This window comes from Cotesia typhae, unplaced genomic scaffold, assembly GCF_013202065.1.
Source record: "Cotesia typhae breed Kobodo isofemale line unplaced genomic scaffold, CoteBio_Ctyphae contig_119, whole genome shotgun sequence".
In the NCBI taxonomy this organism is placed as follows: domain Eukaryota; kingdom Metazoa; phylum Arthropoda; class Insecta; order Hymenoptera; family Braconidae; genus Cotesia; species Cotesia typhae.
The window spans coordinates 1874822-1893917 of NW_027423712.1; the positions used below are offsets into that span (position 1 = coordinate 1874822).

Consider the following 19096-nt stretch of genomic DNA (forward strand, 5'->3'; position numbering starts at 1 on the left):
AGGACACGCCGGCTAGGACGTGGACGTGAGAAGCGATTTTATGCGAGACAAAGAACAAAAATCCCTCTGATGCTTAACTACGCCTCTATGCTGCTCTACACACTCTGTATAAATAAACTTTATTTATGTCATACTCATAAAGAAATTAAGGTGGTCTACTTTGTCATCTGTCTGTATCATTTACGTCGCTCTGTTTCTTCTAATAGAATCTACAATAATCCGCCTCGTCAATATACTACTCCATTTATCATTTTGATTTATTGTATTTATTTTTTCTATCAGTCATAAATATTTTACCTTTCATTTATCACCAAGATTATATCCTCCTGCTTATTCTGCGCTGACAAAAATTTTATTACTCCCTTTTAGTTCTCATCGCGAAAATATTACAAATTAAATGTTTAATTTAAATACATTTTTTTTTAAACAATCAACCTATTTGATAAATTTTATTGGATTTGTTTGTTTGGACGATTAAATTTTTTTCAATTGCTTGATGAGAATAACATCAATAAAAAAATTTAACTCGAGTAATATTGAGTTAGTTAGAATTTTATTTTTTATTTTAGTTTACTTATTAAATTCGATCTATTTATTGAAACAATGTAATGTTTCCAATACAAGATTTTTTTATTGTCGATTAAAAAAAAATTCAATGAAGAGCTATTAATAACAATGAAAAAGCTTTTTGAATTCTGGAAATTGAATTTTTGCAATATTCACATTTTAGTTTTTTGTTAAAAAAAAAAAAAAACAACAGTTATTCATTCGAACAAAAAAACATTTTCAATAATTTAAATTAATACTTGAATTAAAAAAAAAAAAATTGAAAAATTCTTTGAATGCAGAACAATAAATTGTTTGAAAAAATTTTAGCAATTCAGGTAAAGACAGATATAGCAAAGTATAATAATAAACTAAATGTAAAAGGGATTAAATTGACAATTGTTAAATTCCAAAGATGCCGGAATGCGAACGGTTGTACAATGAGAGTAAATGCTGAGAATGCGTTGCCAATGTAAAATTAGTTCCTCCTTGAATCGGTAGTGAGAACAATTCGGCGGTGTAGTACTGTACTACAATTGAACGCTATTATTCGGTTTTGAGAGTACTATTTGAAAGGCCAGTGAGATCTGAAGAGCAATAAAACCCCGCTATTAATTAGTTATAATATTAATTTATATCCAAGTCAGATAATTAACCGTCCCCAATCAATAATTAAATTTATTAAAAAATTATAAATTAATTAATAACCTTTATTTTTTAATGATTATTCTCACGAATAATTATCAAGTTAAATTCAATGTACTATATCAAACTAGACCAACTATTATTTAAATTATCGCATTTAAAATCGAAGTCACTTATTAATTACGAATAAATCCGAGGATAATTTAATATATAACTTACCTCTCTTCGTACTCGCTCAGTGTCCAATTAGTCAGTGTGAAAATATGATATTCTACTGTTACACGAGTACAATGAATGAGAGATGTTATATTGAAGCATAATTTCAATTATTCTTTCTCGAACAATTCAAATTAATTTATAAACTTTTTATTAAATTTTAAAATACACTACGTGTATTAATTTATATTTAAATTATATAACAAAGGACAGGAAAGGGGTTTGACTTTTAACAAAGATAATATAAATAAAATGCGTGTTTAATTGAAACGATAACGTAAGTTATAAATTTATTCACATGATTTAAATAATCGAATTATAGCAAATGTACAATGTGTATTTTTATTTTTATTTATTCTTTTAAGGGCAAATGTACGTACGTCGTACAAAAGTATGAGGCTTATATTTTATTTATAATAATATTATTATTATTATTTATATTTATATTTATTTATTTATATTTTAATTTGTTTAAACTTATTCTCCGGATGTACATTTATTATGCAATAATTCTTTATGGCGAGTATATCTTACATCAGGCATAATTACATACATATTTACATATCATACAACAACGTTTTTTTTTTAATCTCTCTTACTCTTTACTCTGTCAGTCATATAAAATTACAAAAACATTGCCTAGCTAATTTAACTCTCATATTTCCAGCACACTAACTTCTTTTTTATTTTATTATTTTATTTTTTTTTTAATGTTACCTTTTTCTCAAAACAAATTTTATTTTTATACACATTTTTATATTTATATTTATATTTATATTCATATTTATTTATTTATATATATAACATATGTTATAGTGAATATTTACAGCGGTGCCACGTTATGGAATCGAATCGAGTCGCTAAATCCGTATACGCGTGACCATTTAATTAAGCATAATTTATTAATTAAGTAAATAATTATTTAAGTTAATTTAAGTCTGTGGCGAGGTAGGCCATCGGTAAATTTACAACACAATCCTAGTTTATTTATTTCATCAATTATTCATTAATTATTTTGTTTATTTGTTTATTTGTTTTTTGTTCAAGGACGGGCAGAATACTATTGTCAAAACAATAAAAAAAAACTTTAATTAATCAGTACGTTAATGAGAATGTTATATTAATAAAAAAAATTAAATAAACAAAAAAACAATAATGTTGTTGTGAGAACTCGTCAGTCAATAACTAAAATTGCATTACGTTTGTTGTTCTCTCAGCAAATCTTTAAATACTTTTGATTCAGCTATTTACCGGCAATCATTATAATAATAATATCAGTATCAATATTTAACAATAATAATAGTTATATTAATAATAATAATAATAATAAGAATAATAATAATTATAATATTAATAATAATAATAATGATGATGGAAAGAATATTAAATAATTGTATTAAAGAACAATAAAATGTTTTTTTCGAGTGTACATTCTCTGTTTGAACAATCAAAACGTTTGTGCGAACTCGTTAAAAATATAATCGCTCCCAAACGTCACAAATTTATCGCAAGATTATATCAAGATAACAGAAAAATAATAAACTAAAGAAAAGGATGAGTCAGTAGTTTTTTCAAACAAAGCTGAAGAATTTAATATATTATATGAATCACATTTTATTCCACCGATGAATGAAATAAAGTTGTTGATTTTTTCTTTTTACTTTTGTCAGCACACTTTGTTTTACTTAAACAAACATATTGTCCGTATTCACTAAATTTTAAATAATAAAAATAGAAAAAAAGAAACCATATTAATTAAGATATATATCACAAAAGATCTACACAGCGGAAGAAAGTATTACAGGGAACACAATTATTATTATTATTTCAAATCTTCAGAACACTGCAACACTCGTATAAATATATTAATCTTTATTATTACTCTTGATGAAACTTTTTTATTACGGAATTGCCCATTATTATCAGTGTCTCTGACGTCTGGGAGAACCAAAGACAATGCACCCTTTGACTAGACGTCGTCGTGTGTCTTGTAAAAGTTTTTAGAAAAACCTTTTTCATAAAATTACACAAGATAGGCTTGTCCAGGAGGCGGATGTTGCTGTTGTCGCCAGGCATTTCGCTCAAGTGTCGAGTAATCAGAGTCAATTGAAGAATAAATATGTTCAGAAAGAGGTCTTCTGCTCTCGTTTATCGCATCGACAGGTCCTTCCTGGTAAGCCCGGTTCATGGTCAGCCTGGGACTGGGATTAGCAGTGGTGGATCCGCTCATTGAGCTGTCTCTGTTTACGCTACTGCCGACACTTTCACCGAGCCTCTGCTGATTACTTTGCCCGAGAGTCGCGGCAGTTGAATAAGCCGGTGGTGCTTGAAGAAGTTCCGGCGCGTCCTTGAACAGTGGATGGTGATGATGGTGACCGGGAATGTGCCCGTGAACTCTCAGAGTGGAGGTTTCTTTCTCTGGACGGCCCTCCAGAGTGTAAGTGTTGACATTTCTCCTGTATAGAGAGGATGATTTGTGTCTGAGCGCATCGCCAGGTGGCATAGCGAACCTCAGTCTTTCCCAGAACCGTTTTTCGCCCCACCTGAGCGTGGTAGCTGTTCTGAGATACGGCCTTAATTCGGGATCAGCTTCCGCCTCTGGTGCGACCGGCCCGGCCTGGACAACCACTAATTGACTAGGTCGTCCCCTCAGGGCTTCGTGTACTGCTGCACGAAACTCAAAACGCGACCATTCGGTCTGCAAGAAGTTCCTCGTCAGGACGATAATCACCCGTTTGGAGGCTTCTGCAGCCTCCAAGACCACGGGCGCAGCAGCCCGGAGGCAAGGAAGGTCTCGATGATGAAGACACAGCCGAAGACCACTTGGACCATGCTCCAATTCGACTGCCAAAGAGTGCAAAACAAAGTCCTCGTCTTTGGGGCTGTAGCAGAAGTACCCATCATAGAGCCGTTCTTTGTCTTCAGATTGCGTAGATTTTGCCCAGAACCTTACACCGTAACGAGAGTAAGCCCACGTGCGAACTGGCTCGCGGAATATGAACGCCAGAACGGTTATCACCAGCAACAACAGGACTGCTGACAGCGTAGCTGCGACCATTGGAAGGTAATCGGACACCATGATACTCTCGATGACACCACCTTGTGCGTAGTAATCCGAGCAGGCTGTCTCGTTAACATTGAGACGACGTCGGTATGCCGGTCTAGCATCGTTGTTGTAACACCAAACGTCACTTGCGTCGATAACTTTATGGGCATTGTCCGAGACCCACGATGATAATTCTTGCAGAAATTTACACCGACATGACCACGGATTCCCTCCGAGGGATAGATCCACTAGACGGGTGTTGAGAGTCACTTGCCAGACCGGAAAGGTGACAAGACGGTTTCCGTTCAGCCGGAGAATTTCCAGTGATCTTAGTGGGAGCAGGGTGAGGTTACCTATGAAGCCTATCAAGTTATTTTGCAGGTAAAGCTCACGCAGGTGAGAGAGGTGCTCGAACTCGAAGCCTTTGAGCTCGTGAATTTTATTGTCCTCGAGGTGAAGAATCTGGAGGTTGTTAAGCCCGTTGAAGGTGCGGTTCTGGATTGACTCAATACCACTGGCATTAACATACAATACGCGCATGTTTTTGCGTCCAATGAACACGTGATTTTGCAACTCGCGGAAATCATTGCCGTCAAGGTAGACCTCAGTAGCGTCCATTGGAATACGCCGGGGTATGTCCTGGGTACCAAGTCCGGAACAGTCGACGACATTGGTATTCCAAGTTTGGTCGTGATAACACTTGCAGTCAGATGGACATGTCATTTCACAATCACAGGCGTCGAAATCACAACAGTGACAGAGCGCAAAACAGTGAGCTTCGTAACGACATAAAAATTGCTCGGGTTTAGCGATAGATGCTGGAACTATTGCTGTACCACGAGGGCCCGATATGCGACACATTGCATTGTCTAAATCCATAACCCGCGGATGCTGTCGAAGCGCACTCATGTTATTGATACCCGGCAGCCAGTCCATAGAACAGTTGCAATTGAAGGGATTACCACCGATATAGAACTCCGGGAGAAATTTACCCTCTGGTACTGGTGTCAATCTCAATGCTGCCAATTCCATTGTTTCAATCATATTGGCATACATATCCACTCGCGTTAAATTAACTTTGTCTGTAAACGTATTTGCTTGTACATTTGTAATGTAATTATTGTTTATGAACAATAATTCGACACTATCAGGCACAGATAGAGGCATTAAATCGGTAATACGATTATGACTCGCATCCAAAGTCCGAACTTTTAAGTCACGTATTTGATAGTAATTATCCAATCGCTCGATAAAATTACCGTGAATGTCCAACCACTTAAGATTCCGAGGTATAAACGCGTAATCAAACCACTCGATATGATTTTCCGACAAATTAAGTAGCAACAAACTTGCGATGCTCGCAAATATTCCGTTAATGTCTGAGAGGAAATTTCCATCGAGACGGATTGCTTCCAAACGGGTATTACGCTCAAACGCGTCACGTTCAACATGCTGGACTTTGTTTCTCGCCAAATTCAATATCTGCAAATTCGGTAGATCCCACAGCATACCACGTGATAAATTACCAATTTCATTTCCAATCAGCCGTAATCCCGTGAGTTGATTTAAATTTTTGAACGATCCGTTGTGAAAATCAGTTATTTTATTTTCACCAAGATCAAGTGTCTTCAAAAAAGTTAAATCACGCAAGGCTTCTGGTATCGCTGTCAGTTGATTCCCACTCAAATCAAGTTCCTTTAAATCAGAGCAGTTGCGAAACGCCAACGGGTCCATAGATTTTATCTGGTTTCCCGATAACGTTAAACGATTTAACACAAACAATCCGTTGAGAAGCTGTGGTCCCAAAGTGTGTAAATTGTTGTCAGATAATTCGAGAGTATGCAAGTTGTAAAGTGGCAGGAATGCATTGCTCTCGATATGCGAGATAGAATTATTGTGGAGATCTAGGATTTGAAGAAAAAATAAATCTTTGAACATCTTAGCGTCAATTCGCGTTAATGAATTAAACGAAAGATCAAGAATAATAAGTCTTATCAATCCTAAGAATGTCATTTCGTCAACGGTGTCACTGCCAAGACGATTGTCGGCCAAGTTTAGCACCAAAAGCTGCTCGAGTCGGGTGAATGTACCGCGAGGCAAATTCCGTAACTCATTGTGCTCCAGATGGATCTCTCTAAGGTCTCTGGTGCTGGCAAATAGCGCTTCCGGCAGTGTATCAAGTGAATTGTAGCTGACATTGAATACACGTAAGCTGGTGAGTCCCGTGAGTGCGTCACTGGCAATTTCCCCGATAGAATTATGCTGCAAGTACAGTTCTTGCAATTGTCTGAGCCCGGACAGCGGGCTGTCCTCAGGTAGATTCCTGATCTCGTTATGCGAGAGATCGAGAGCGCGTATATCTGCGTGACAATTGGCACGATTGGCACGTACGTCAGCCAGTCCAACCTCACTGATTTCACGGAATTGATTACCGGTCAAATTGAGTATTTGGAGATTGTTGAGCCCGCACAATACATTCCGTGGGAGTACCCTAAGATTGCTATCGACTATTTCAAGTGCCTGAAGTTCCCTGAGTCCAGCCAAGGCTTCTGGCACCAGTTCCAAGGTACGGCCAGCGCTCCATTCGACGTTCAATGTCCTCAGAGTCAACCGCTTAAGTTCGTTTAACGGTTGAAACGCCGCTTCAGGAATACGTAATATCTTACAGCTATCAATAATAAGCTCGTGAAGTCCGCTCAACCGGTGCCAACTTTCCCCCGTAATTATGCTCTCAAAGTGATGGACATTACTGCAATCGAGACGCAATTTGAAGGCACCCTCTAGAGGCGGAAACAAAGCGGCAACTCCCGATGGATCCAGAGTCCTTACATTGCAAACCGCGGATCTCGTGTCATTGCCGTCGGAGGACCAGTGACATGATCCCAAAACACCCTCTAGCGTCGAGGTTGCCACCAACCACAACAAACTCACTATCATTACGTACATCCTCGGCATCCAGCTGCATCTCCGAGCCATTATACTCAAATAAACCCCTTTATTATCCGATTTAACATAAATCCCCGGCAATATTTAAATATTGCTTGACCAACACTTTTTATCACATAAAAGTACACTTTTCCATTTTTCAGTCCACCTTGTTCTCCAGTTAAATATCCACTTTTAATCACTCAATACTTAAAATACTTAATAATTTTATATAGATTTTATGTCACTGTATCCGAAATCCGAATACACTTCAGTTTAAATTTATCCGCGCTAATACGAATAAAATAGATAACTTATTTTCACGTTTAATAAATAATAAAATGCAACTACCCTCGACAACAGCATAATAGAAGCGGTTGCTAGCAATAGTTTAAGTCTTTTTTTTTTCACGAGTATACAGTACTTGTTACATTAACTATTTATTAATAATAGAGTACACGGACCGAGAACAAACACGTACGTTCCACCCGCACGCTCAACTCGCACTGACTCGACGGTTCTTCGACTGGTTGAGTTGATCAAGAGGACGGTGGCATTTCAGGGGAACTCTTCCCCACCAAAACGCTCAAAGATTCGAGAGATGCTCACGAGACTGCGCCACCGGACGGCCGGAGCGCCCTTTCCTCAACAGAAAGGACCAAATTTCTAGTAGCCGAGGAGGTGGAGGGAAATCAACCCCTGTATACTTGTATATTTTACCTTCTATGTATGATCCCTACACCACTACACTACTACTGTATACATTGTGAATTGCTATGAGCTGTGACGTACCATAACTGTTCACCTATTTCTCTGCCTATTCCTCTACTCATGGCTGGCCTTAAAAAAGGACAATAGTTTCTATGTGTTCCCTAGCCCCTTGCGTGCCCCAGCCGTCACCCCTCTGGCAGGTAAGCGACGCACAAAAAATTAAAAAGAGAAATTGGTAGTACAAGCCCACCGGTGACAGTTTCATGGGAGTTTTACTGAATCTTTATATTCCAATGTATTTTCATCGATATTTTTATTTCGTCGAACGTATATTATTATATTTATAATATATAAATCCCTATAAATTTACTCTGATGTCCTTTTTTCACCCGATAAATCCATAAACCCATTTTAAGCTTAGCTTAAGCTTATTGTTATCATTATATTTGTATGTACGTATGCATTTGGACTCGCGTTTGGGGTTTTATATAAATTCAAGTATATGTAAACTTTTTGACGACTATATAAAATATATATATAGATATATATATAAAATGTATGAATGCATGCCGTAGCGTCTCCAATTAAAAGTTTGCTTTTTAAGCAGGATTGAATTTCGCGAATTAAAATGAAAAGCAAAGGTATTGATCAAACGAATTTATTATTATTTCATGGCTGGATGATAATGAAAGTAACTCCCGGGGTCGTGGATATAATGTAATTAATTACTCGGCCATATAGTGTATTAAAAATACTCGATATTAATTTAAATTCTAAGATGGTAATATTTATAAGATATTTTATAAATCGTTTTCTATTAATTAATTATACATAATTAATCCCGAACATTTACATATTCTTTATTATAATATATAAATATAATACACTTATTTTAAAATCAAGTTACTCGAGTATGTTGTCATTTACATATTTGAATAATTGATTCTCTTCTCAATTATGTTTAATTAATTTGTTGTTTTTTTACTATCAACCGTGAACGATGAATATTTATTGTCGCTTGGAAGCTTTAATTGAAATTTATATTTACGCCCGGATATCTTTGGTCAGATTTTATATTACATTTATGCATTGAGCTCGAAGGGCTTAGCAGAATGATGACTTGGACATTTTCTGAGAGAAATCTCTACATTGTTACGGAAAATTAAAGAGAGTTACACCGTGAAAAATTGTAATTTTCTTCCATATTTCCGGGCATCAATCTGAATATTACAAAGTATAAAAATTTTTTATGGATATTTTAGATTGTTTGATACTTGGAAAAAAATAAAATTCTTCTACAGAACAAAAAAATTAATGGATTAAATTTTTGGAGGGTTATAAAATTTTTAATAACTGTAATCGTAAAACAGGGAGCAATGCATTTGGTTATTTTTTATTAAAAAATTTAATTCATATTGAGTATCGATTTTCAATAAATTATTTACTCACACTGAGCTGTCAGGGAATAATTCAGTGATTATCTATTCTGATGAAATTAAAAATTCAATATCACATAAATTTGTTGTTCAGAGCAGACTTTCTATTTTATTATCGGTTATAATTATGATCATGTATGAAACAAGTGCTCATTACTATTATATTAATGAAATTAAATTCCTAATTTTCTGTAGCATAGCCCGACTAAAAAAGCGTCGGCTTTGTTTCTCCAAATCGATACTACCCGTCCCCTCTGTCTCTTTGCTTTCGAACTAAAACTTACACTGCCGAAGGTAAGGAAGAGTTCTGTTCTTCAGTAATCGATAGTCATTTTTTTCCATCGTCAATATTGACGTTTTGAGGAAATATCATTACCCAAATAAGATAGTTTAATTCGCTTTATTAAAGATAAATATTTATGAAAAATTCAGATGGAGGAAAAAGAAGATAAAAATGATGATCCGCGGGTTGAATTTATTTATCAATATTTGCTGAGATCCAGCAAAATAAAACCTGATAAATGGGCCAAAATGCTGGCAACTGAAGATTTAAAGGTAATAAATTTAAGTAAAAAACTAAAACTTGTTACTTATAATCATGAAGAAGTACTGACTAAAATTGTATGGTTACAGAATGTTATTATTAATTTTTTTGGCTCTCCTGAGGAGTACATACTGACGATAAATGTATCGTCCAGCGGTGCAATCGTTCCAGCTTTGGGAATTCAATCTAATGTCAGAAACAAATTGTCTTACTTTGTAAAGCGACAGCCGGTTATTATTACAGATACCAATTACAGAGAATTTCTTATTCCTGGAGACATGTCACCCAAACCTGTAGATGAATTGTCGATCCTAGTTCAGGAAGTAAGTCAAAATTGGTAGTAACATGTATTAAATTTTTACTGAAATTCAAGAATATAGAATTTCTGGATTTAAGGTATATGTTCCGATTTTGACAAATCCAGAAAATAGCGATAATTGGCCAGAAATAATAACCGAAGATGTCAAGAAACACGTATATGACTTCCAGAATTCAATTTGTCAGGTCAGTCAAAATCCAAAAATACAAAGCTCAATGTTTAGTTTAATAATAAATTTAAAAAAAAAATGAACTGCAAGTCTTAATTAAACGAAATGTAAATTCATTAAAATTTTTTTTATCATTTTACTTTGGTAACATTATCGTAGCTTCTTTTTCTCTTATCTATTTCAACAATTTCATTTCCGTTTTGTTACGTCAGCATTTCACAGATAATGTTAACCATTTAAAATTTATCTTTCTATTTACATTTCCGAATAGTTCTCCAGAACTAATTAAAAAAGATTTTTATATCTTTAGTTATTTATTTCACAGTTTCATTAATATTTATAAGCATAATAATAATGATAATAATGAAAATAAAAATCATTACTATTATTATTATTATTATTATTATTATTATTATTATTATACATTTTATTAGTTGAAAGGCAAAATGACAGGACATACTTTGCTATCGATGCCAATGGGCAATGAGAAGTTATTTAAAATGGAAAGACTAACCAACAACGAGGAAATTGATTTGATGTTAAAAAGTAATATCGAAGAAATCGTTATCAGATGGCTGAAGCAAGTTAATGATATTTTGGAGGAAGCTCACGAACGTCTGTCCAACAATGACAATCAATTATTTCCCAGCTCAGGCAAATAAATAATTAAAAATTATTTTATATAATTATGAAAATGAATAAATATAGATATTTTCTGCAGAAGTTACATTCTGGCAAGAAAGATTGAGAAATTTGGAATCTATTTATGATCAAATGTGTGATCCGCGGGTAAAAAAAATAGCTTTTTTACTTGAACTTACGAAAAGTTCATACCTAACATCTTTTGAAACGTTATTCAAAAATATTATCGCAGGTTTGTATTTTAAAATAAAAGATATTTAAGTTATTATTATTCTATTTTATGAATCAATATTATTGAATATTATTGATACAGTAAATGTTTCCATATTTATAATTTGATATTTTGATTAAAGCAATCGTCGAAGCGCGAGATATTTATTTACACTTAAAACCACTGCAATCGCAGTTTATAGAAATAGAATCAACTGATATTGAAGATTTAAAATTGAAATTGAAACAACTGCTTCATTTAATTTGTCTGGCCTGGGCGAATTCTAAGCATTATTGCACGACTACCAATATTATCTATTTGCTCAATGCGGTTGTGAATCTTTTTATAACTCAGGTTTATTAAATATTTATGGCATTCATTAACCCGGCGGATATTATATTCAATAACGGCACAACTTTAAACAATTTTGTTTCCAGGCGATAAAATACCTTGATCCAGGAAATTTATTTCAAACTGATATTAATGATAATCTCGCTAAATTGACACTTGTTCTCGATACTATTGTAAATTTTCGAGATTTATTCGATCAATTTGGAGCGAATATTCATCACTACTTTAAAAATACACCAGTTGTTCCTTGGACTTTTCACGAAAAGCTCGTTTTAGAGCGATTAATCAAGTTTGAGAAACGGCTGAAACAGATTCAGGTAATAATAATAACAATAATTTATTGAGTTAAAAATGCATCGTAATATTTAACTTATTTCAGCGGATATTCGAGATTGCCAACGAGTACTCTAAATTAGAACGGTTCGAAGTCGGTGGATTCAAGGGAAAAATATTGGTTGACAAAATAAACCAAGTTTATGATGAATTTATCAAGAGTTACAACGAACTGGGTTCTGTGGAATATGACATACTGTTTCCTGAAGACGATAAATTTTTAAATGAAATCACGATTTTTTTAACTAAGGTAAGCTTTGTGACAAATATTAAATAATAATAGTGACAATCAATGATATAAATGGAGCAATATTTTTGATTAACTTAGGTGGAAGAATATGACCAAAAATTGGGTTCTATTTTTGATAAAGCTTTCGCCGAGTGTCATGACATCGAGAAAATAATTAAATTAATTTACATAATTGATCCAATATCTCAGCGACCGATTATACGATTTCAATTGTGGCATAATTATGAAAAATTATTGGCGCTTATCCACAATTATCTTGATGAAATTAAGGTTAATCTTTTCGATTCTTTAAATAAAATTTAATTAATTTTATCACTTTGCAACTGCAATCATCTCAATGCTATTAAGGATAATTTGAGTATAATTAGCGGCCCATTAAAATATAAAGTTAAATTTTTTTTTTAACTTTCACATAAAATTTTTCTCCTTAAAAAACAAAATCAATTAAATTTTATTATGATAAAGTATAAGATTATAATGTCTGTCACAAAATTTAGCTTTATAAAATTAGAAATATCTTTAAGCATAATTAATATTAAATAGATTGATAATTATCTCGTTAAACAGATTGTTTTCGATAACAACTTCGTAGAAACAGAAAATAACAGTACAAGAGATCAATATTTTCCACCGGTGGCTGGCAAACTCTGTTGGCTAATGAAATTACAGCGGCATATTGATTATCCTATAGACTCTATTAAATTAATTAATCATCCGATATTTCTAACGCAATCTGGACTGGATATTATAAATAAACACGACGAAATTCAGGTAAGTGTATCACAATATCCATTAAGATTTTAGATTATTAAACCAAGCGTATCAATTACTTTAGAAACTGCTGGAGGAAACGGAAAAAAAAATATTTGCCGAATGGTGCAAAAAAGTGCCGGGTATTTGCAGTGAAAATCTCGCTAAACCTCTTTTTATTGTTGCAAATGATCGATCTTTAAAATCTAATTTGAACCCAGAACTCGTCGCTATTCTCAAAGAAACTAAATACATGATCATGTTGGCGAAAGAAAATTTGCCTAAAGAAGCCTTTGATTTATTTGCAAGGACAAAATTTTTTATCGATACTAATTTCAATATTAACCTGATTGTCGATTGGTAATTATAGTAATTAAAATTTTTATTAATGAACGAAGTAAATAAAATGTTTATCATTACATTCAGGTACAACGAAATTCGATTCTCGTGTTCAGACGTAGAGTTTGAATTATTACAAGAGGAAATACAAATGATTGATGGCATGATTGATGAGGGACAGATTAATTACAACTGGAACTCATCAGGTGAGTTTAAATATATGTTATTTAATAGCAAAGAAACGGCTAAAAGTTTTATGATGAATTAGCTTATCAACATTAAACTTTAATTAACCTGTAACTTTTGCCTTAAAAAGTATAGAACAAAATAAAAATAAATAAAACTAGTCTTTAAAACAAAATTAAATTGTTTTAAACAGAAACGCCGGATTTTATTAGCCAGCTGTTGGTTCCCGTAAGAAATTTGTACCACAGAAAAATAAAGGCCGTTAATAATGTGAAAAATTTGATGACTAACATCAATGATTGGGCAATGTCGCCGATTTTGGAGCGCAAGGACAGAAAAGCTGATAATTTGATTGCGATTGGAGACCGAAAAGATAAATTCAGCAAGCGCTACAGCACTATTGAGCAGGCAGCTGCAGAGATAAACCACGTACTGGAGGAAAATTACAAACTCTACTTCAATATTCTGCCTGAATCCTCTTACATCTCCAGTGACTTTGAGTCCAATTCGGGTTCATTAAATAATGACAAACGCTCAGGAGGGAAAAATGGGTCATCTAGGTATCATTGGGATTTCAGTTGGAGAAAAATAGACCAGGATTTTTTGGTAAATAAATAAAAGAATTGTTTTTTAGTGAATTACCCGGAAATGCGGGCTTGGGCTTGCCAAATGACCTTGTCGGAGGAGAAAATGAAGAAATTAATGATGCAGTAACAGATGATGAAATGACGATAACGGAAGACTCGACAAAGGATAATGGAACTGAAGAAGAAGATCCTGAGCTAAAGGCAATTAGACTAGTCAAGTGGAAGCCTTATCTTAGTTATATTGATCAATTGGTAGCCAAAGCTTTGATACAAGCTGTCTCTTCGAGGTAATAATATTGCTTTTTTTTTTTTTTTTATAATTTATTTATAGCTCACATGATAAAAAATCAAGAGTTCATTTTTACTTTCATCAGAGTGAGTATGGATTTCAATTTCAAACATCCGTTTTTAGATTAAAATACATTTTTTTATTTAGATGAAACAAAATTCTGCATCCTGAATTTTATCATAAAAAAAATGTATGTTGATGACATTGTTTATTCATTATTTTAAAATTTACAGCGTCTGCTATATACTAGATGAAACTGATCCGCAGGCTGATGTACATCCGCTTTTTGAGGTGAATCTTTGTTTAGAAATTCCAAATATCAGTTTTCATCCTTCTGTCGAGATAGAATATCCCGAGGGATTTTATGGGTTTTACGAGGGCTTGCTGTTTGATATTATGAAAATGGGAACATTGATAACTCGTTTGGATCCTGATAAATTTGAACACCGAGAAAATTATGGGGTGAGTATTTATTGATTGTTATTTATTATTATTATATTATAAATATTTTTAATTTTTAAACAAAAATTAATTCAAATTTATATACATATTTACTATTTTTTTTTTTTTTTCAAATTATTAATAATAAATTTTCATGAGTTATTAAAAGTTAGAGAGTTGTAAGAAATGTTGGTAGAAAATTTCCAGCATTAATATCACAAATAATGAATAATCTATTGATAAATTCTTGGAGCTTTAAGTAAGACTTTAGAGAAAAATAGTTTGAATAATTAACAGTATTTTTCCTTGTTTATATTATTAAAACAAGCTTGACTTAGTTGAAGAGGAACGAATCGTATTTATGTTGGAAGAAACTTGTAACCGAGTTAAGGAAGCACTAACTCAAGCTCAAGAGTACGGTACGGTAAGTTTCAGAGGAGCCCTGAGGTATTATATCAAACATTTATAACGAATGTGTTTAATTATTCGTCCTTTGTATTAATTTGGTATGATTTTATAAAGACATTCGAGGTATATAGCTGGATATGGCTCGACGACAGGCAAGAGTATCTCCATTACTTTCTACGTTTCGCTAAAAATTTAAATCACCAAGAAAAGGAACTTGTGAGCCATAAATCAGCGACTAATTTGGCTATCAAAGAGAAGAAACCCGAGCTAGCGGATTTCAAGCGAGAAATTGATTATTTTGTCGAGCTGTACAATAAGTGCGACGGAATTGAGAACGAAAAAATTTTGTGTCGCTGGCTTAAGATCAATAATAAATCGTTCAAACAGACTTTGCTTAATACTATTTGCAAGTGGGCTAATACCTTGAAGACCTATCTTGTAGATAGTGTTGACAGTAGGTATAGTGTAATTTATAAATTTATAATTAACTAGCACCTTTGAAGTCACTATGTGACTGCCGTGATTTGTGAACTATAAATAAGTAAAATTTTGCTTTATTAAATAATTAATTTTGTTAAATTGTACTGTATTTTCTTAACTATTAACGTTTTCAAAGATATAAGCTCATCCTGATGTTACGCTCATCAAGAGCTTTTATTTGAGTACCCACATGCATTTTGATATATTTTTCATATATACATATATATAATATATATAAATATATGAAAAATTGATGTGGGTACTCAAATGAAAGGTATCGATGAGTGTAACATCCGGATAAGCTTATATCTTTTAAAATGTTAATAGTTCACGAGATACAAGGTCATTTCTGAATTATGTATCTAATAGAGATAAAGCATTTTCAAATGCAGCCTAAATACTTATCATCATAAATTGACTATTGGTGAGAATGATATAAAACCTTGACAAGACACAAATTCAAGTCAAGGCTTTTCAAATGATACTAAACTTGACCATAAAAACCCATTTTATCATATAAATACGCTGGCCACAAAATTTTGCTTATTCTCTTAATAATATAAATTATGATGTTACTTTTTTTAATTTTGTAAAAATTTCAAATAAGCAATTATTTTTCATTTGTTCTAAAATTAAGTTTGAAGGAGTTATCAGAGTTCTTACAAGAAGCAACTGAAAGATTTAACCAACCGATTCTAGAAGAGGATTATGAAGGCTTACTGAAGACAATGTACTACTTGAAAGAAGTTAGAGACAAACAATATAAAATTGATGGAATGTTTGATCCTATTAAAGTAAGTTATAGAAATTTAATAATTAAAAATAACTTTTTTACTTTTTAACTAAATATAAAGTTTGATAATTAAATTTATTTCCAGGAAACAATAAATTTATTGGAACAATACCAAGTAGAATTTAGCGAGCAAACTCATCAGTGGCTTGTCGAACTACCCGAGTCATGGGGCACTGTAAAAAAATTAGCCGCCCAAGTTAAACAATTAGTAGCGCCGCTTCTGGCTCACCAAGTTGATCTCATTAAAAAGAGATTAAATTATTTCGACTTCAAACAACGCCAGTATTATTTAAAGTTTTTTGACAATAAATTATTTAGGTAATTACAACAAACCACTACAATTTACAATTATAATAAATAATTGAAAATTTACAGGCCAGATTGTGAGAATGTTTATGAAAATTTGGACAAAATAAACTGGGAAGTAAATGAACTGGAGTCGGAGCTCGAAACACTGAGAGCTTCAGCCGCAATACACGAGCTGCAGGTTCAAGATTACAAGGAAATAAACCAGCTGAGACGGGAGCTGAGATTATTGAAATGTCTCTGGGATTATGTTATCGTGATAACGAGTAGCTTAGACGAGTGGAACACTACGACCTGGATGAAAATAGACGTCGAGGCGATGGATCTCGAGTGTAAAAAATTGATCCGCGAACTTAGACGTAAGTATCTTTATTTGATTGAATTTGAAGTTAATACACTAGCAAGATCATTTGATAAATTGTTTTAGTGCTGGACAAGGAATGCAAAAGCTGGAAATTGTTTACGTTCATCGAAGCTCAGGTTAAAAATATGATGTCATCATTGAGAGCTGTCTCGGAGCTACAGAATCCCGCGATTCGCGATCGTCACTGGCAGGAATTAATGGCGGAAACTCGGGTAATTTTATTATAAATCTTATTTATAGTTTAGGCTCAGTTGAGAATTATTGTACACTAAGACTTTAATACTTTACTTAATACTTGACAGGTTAAATTTACTATGAGCGACAAAACAAGTCTGGAGGATTTGCTAAAATTGGAACTCCATAAATATGAAGAGGAAGTTAAAAATATGGTTGATAAAGCTGTCAAAGAAATGGCTATGGAAAAAATGATCAAAGAATTGACTAATACTTGGGTTAATTTAGAATTTGACAAAGAAGTTCATGAAAGAACTAAATTGAATACTTTGAAAATTAGTGAGGAGACTATTGAAATTTTAGAAGACCATGAGGTACTTTATTTTTTATAACTATTAATATTTTTTAGAAAGTTTTAATTCAATTAGCCACAGAATCGAAGATTACAGAAGATTACAATTAATAGCTAGTGAGTTTTATAAGGCGACACTGCACCAGGAGCCTTTTTTGGCTTATTATAAATCTTTCATTGTTACTGGTTGTAATTTTTGGAATAATATACCAGTTGCTATTACGTCAACTGAGACTTAAGATGACTTTGGGTTTAAATGAATATAAAAAAAAAAAAAAAAATTATCATTATCAGGTTCAATTACAAAACATGATGAGCTCCAAATCAATTGGCTACTTTGTTGATATGGTGAATGATTGGCGAAAGAAATTGAGCAACGCTGATGCTATTATCAATATATGGTTCGATGTTCAAAGAGCATGGATCCACCTCGAAAGTATATTTATAGATTCAGAGGATATACGAAAACAATTACCCGAAGATACCAAACGTTTCGAAGCAATTGACCGAGATTTTAAAGTAATTTTTGGAAATTGTTAAATATTTAAAATTGAAGATATATTGAGCTGTTGCTTAAATTGCTTATTGTATTAAAGGAATTACTAAAGGACATGCTAGTGAATCTTAATATAGTTAAGGCTACAAATAAACCGAAGTTATTAGAACGACTCGAAGAATTGCAGATCCAATTGAATATTTGTGAAAAGGCACTATTTAACTATTTAGAGATGAAGCGATTGGCGTATCCTCGGTTCTATTTTATATCTTCTGCAGATCTACTCAATATTCTTAGCAATGGTAAATATTTAAGAACTTTGTTAACTATAAAATGACATCAATACTATATTTTTTATTAACTTAAACTACTTATAAATATTATTTACGGCAAGAAAATATTGATTATATCACTCAGCTTTAGCTTCTGCTGTCTGTTAAATTTAAAAATAAAACATCTTATTTTTTATAAATGTTTAAAAAGTTTTTTTTTTTATTGAGTAAGCTAGGAGTTATTTTAATTTTTAGCTAAGAAAGTGGGTCATTTTTTATAAATTGTTTATATATTTTACTTGAGACCAAAAATAAAAATTAAGCTATAAAATAAATGGTTGTTGAATAATATATTATTATTCAGGAAAAGCAAAAAAGGTTCATGATACTATCTTTAAATTATTGAAAATTGTTTTTATGGTGACATTTTTTAAATTTAATTTAAAACTCTAAACAAAAATTTTAATTTTATAAAAAATTCAAAAAAAGAGATTTGATGATAACTTTCTCAAATT

General features: G+C 32.7%; 3 protein-coding genes across 3 annotated transcripts in view; 2 read left to right on the forward strand and 1 right to left on the reverse strand.

Moving 5' to 3' along the window:
- The first annotated feature begins 905 nt into the window (after positions 1-905).
- On the forward strand, positions 906-14497 carry LOC141532142 (dynein beta chain, ciliary-like). Its single transcript, XM_074250357.1, has 16 exons — positions 906-1684; positions 9721-9819; positions 9958-10080; positions 10159-10392; positions 10466-10573; positions 10992-11211; positions 11279-11431; positions 11553-11764; positions 11848-12078; positions 12141-12344; positions 12423-12614; positions 12912-13115; positions 13180-13454; positions 13521-13639; positions 13813-14179; positions 14254-14497. Exons 3-16 carry the CDS (start codon positions 9958-9960, stop codon positions 14495-14497), a joined length of 2886 nt encoding a protein of 961 aa, XP_074106458.1. The 5' UTR covers positions 906-1684; positions 9721-9819.
- Toll-7 (Toll-like receptor 7) lies at positions 2668-7889 on the reverse strand. The gene has a single exon (XM_074246061.1). The coding sequence runs from the start codon at positions 7427-7429 to the stop codon at positions 3431-3433; it is 3999 nt and encodes a 1332-aa protein (XP_074102162.1). The 5' UTR covers positions 7430-7889; the 3' UTR covers positions 2668-3430.
- Positions 14498-14764: 267 nt separating the features above from the next.
- The window catches only part of LOC141529500 (dynein beta chain, ciliary), a 29334-nt gene continuing 25002 nt past the window's right edge, over positions 14765-19096 (forward strand). Inside the window, exons 1-10 of the mRNA XM_074246048.1 lie at positions 14765-14957; positions 15265-15360; positions 15459-15802; positions 16462-16618; positions 16703-16935; positions 16993-17282; positions 17351-17499; positions 17590-17835; positions 18108-18332; positions 18410-18611. Coding sequence (XP_074102149.1) covers positions 14892-14957; positions 15265-15360; positions 15459-15802; positions 16462-16618; positions 16703-16935; positions 16993-17282; positions 17351-17499; positions 17590-17835; positions 18108-18332; positions 18410-18611 — 2008 coding nt within the window. The 5' untranslated portion in view covers positions 14765-14891. The remainder of the gene's footprint in view (positions 14958-15264; positions 15361-15458; positions 15803-16461; positions 16619-16702; positions 16936-16992; positions 17283-17350; positions 17500-17589; positions 17836-18107; positions 18333-18409; positions 18612-19096) is intronic.

Excerpts from the sequence above, each read along its gene's own strand:
- Toll-7 (XM_074246061.1), bottom strand. The coding sequence starts at position 7,429 with ATGGCTCGGAGATGCAGCTGGATGCCGAGGATGTACGTAATGATAGTG.
- LOC141532142 (XM_074250357.1), top strand. The coding sequence starts at position 9,958 with ATGGAGGAAAAAGAAGATAAAAATGATGATCCGCGGGTTGAATTTATT. Across the intron at positions 11,212-11,278 it reads TCAATTATTTCCCAGCTCAG|AAGTTACATTCTGGCAAGAA; the intron begins GCAAATAAATAA and ends TATTTTCTGCAG. Across the intron at positions 12,079-12,140 it reads AACGGCTGAAACAGATTCAG|CGGATATTCGAGATTGCCAA; the intron begins GTAATAATAATA and ends AACTTATTTCAG.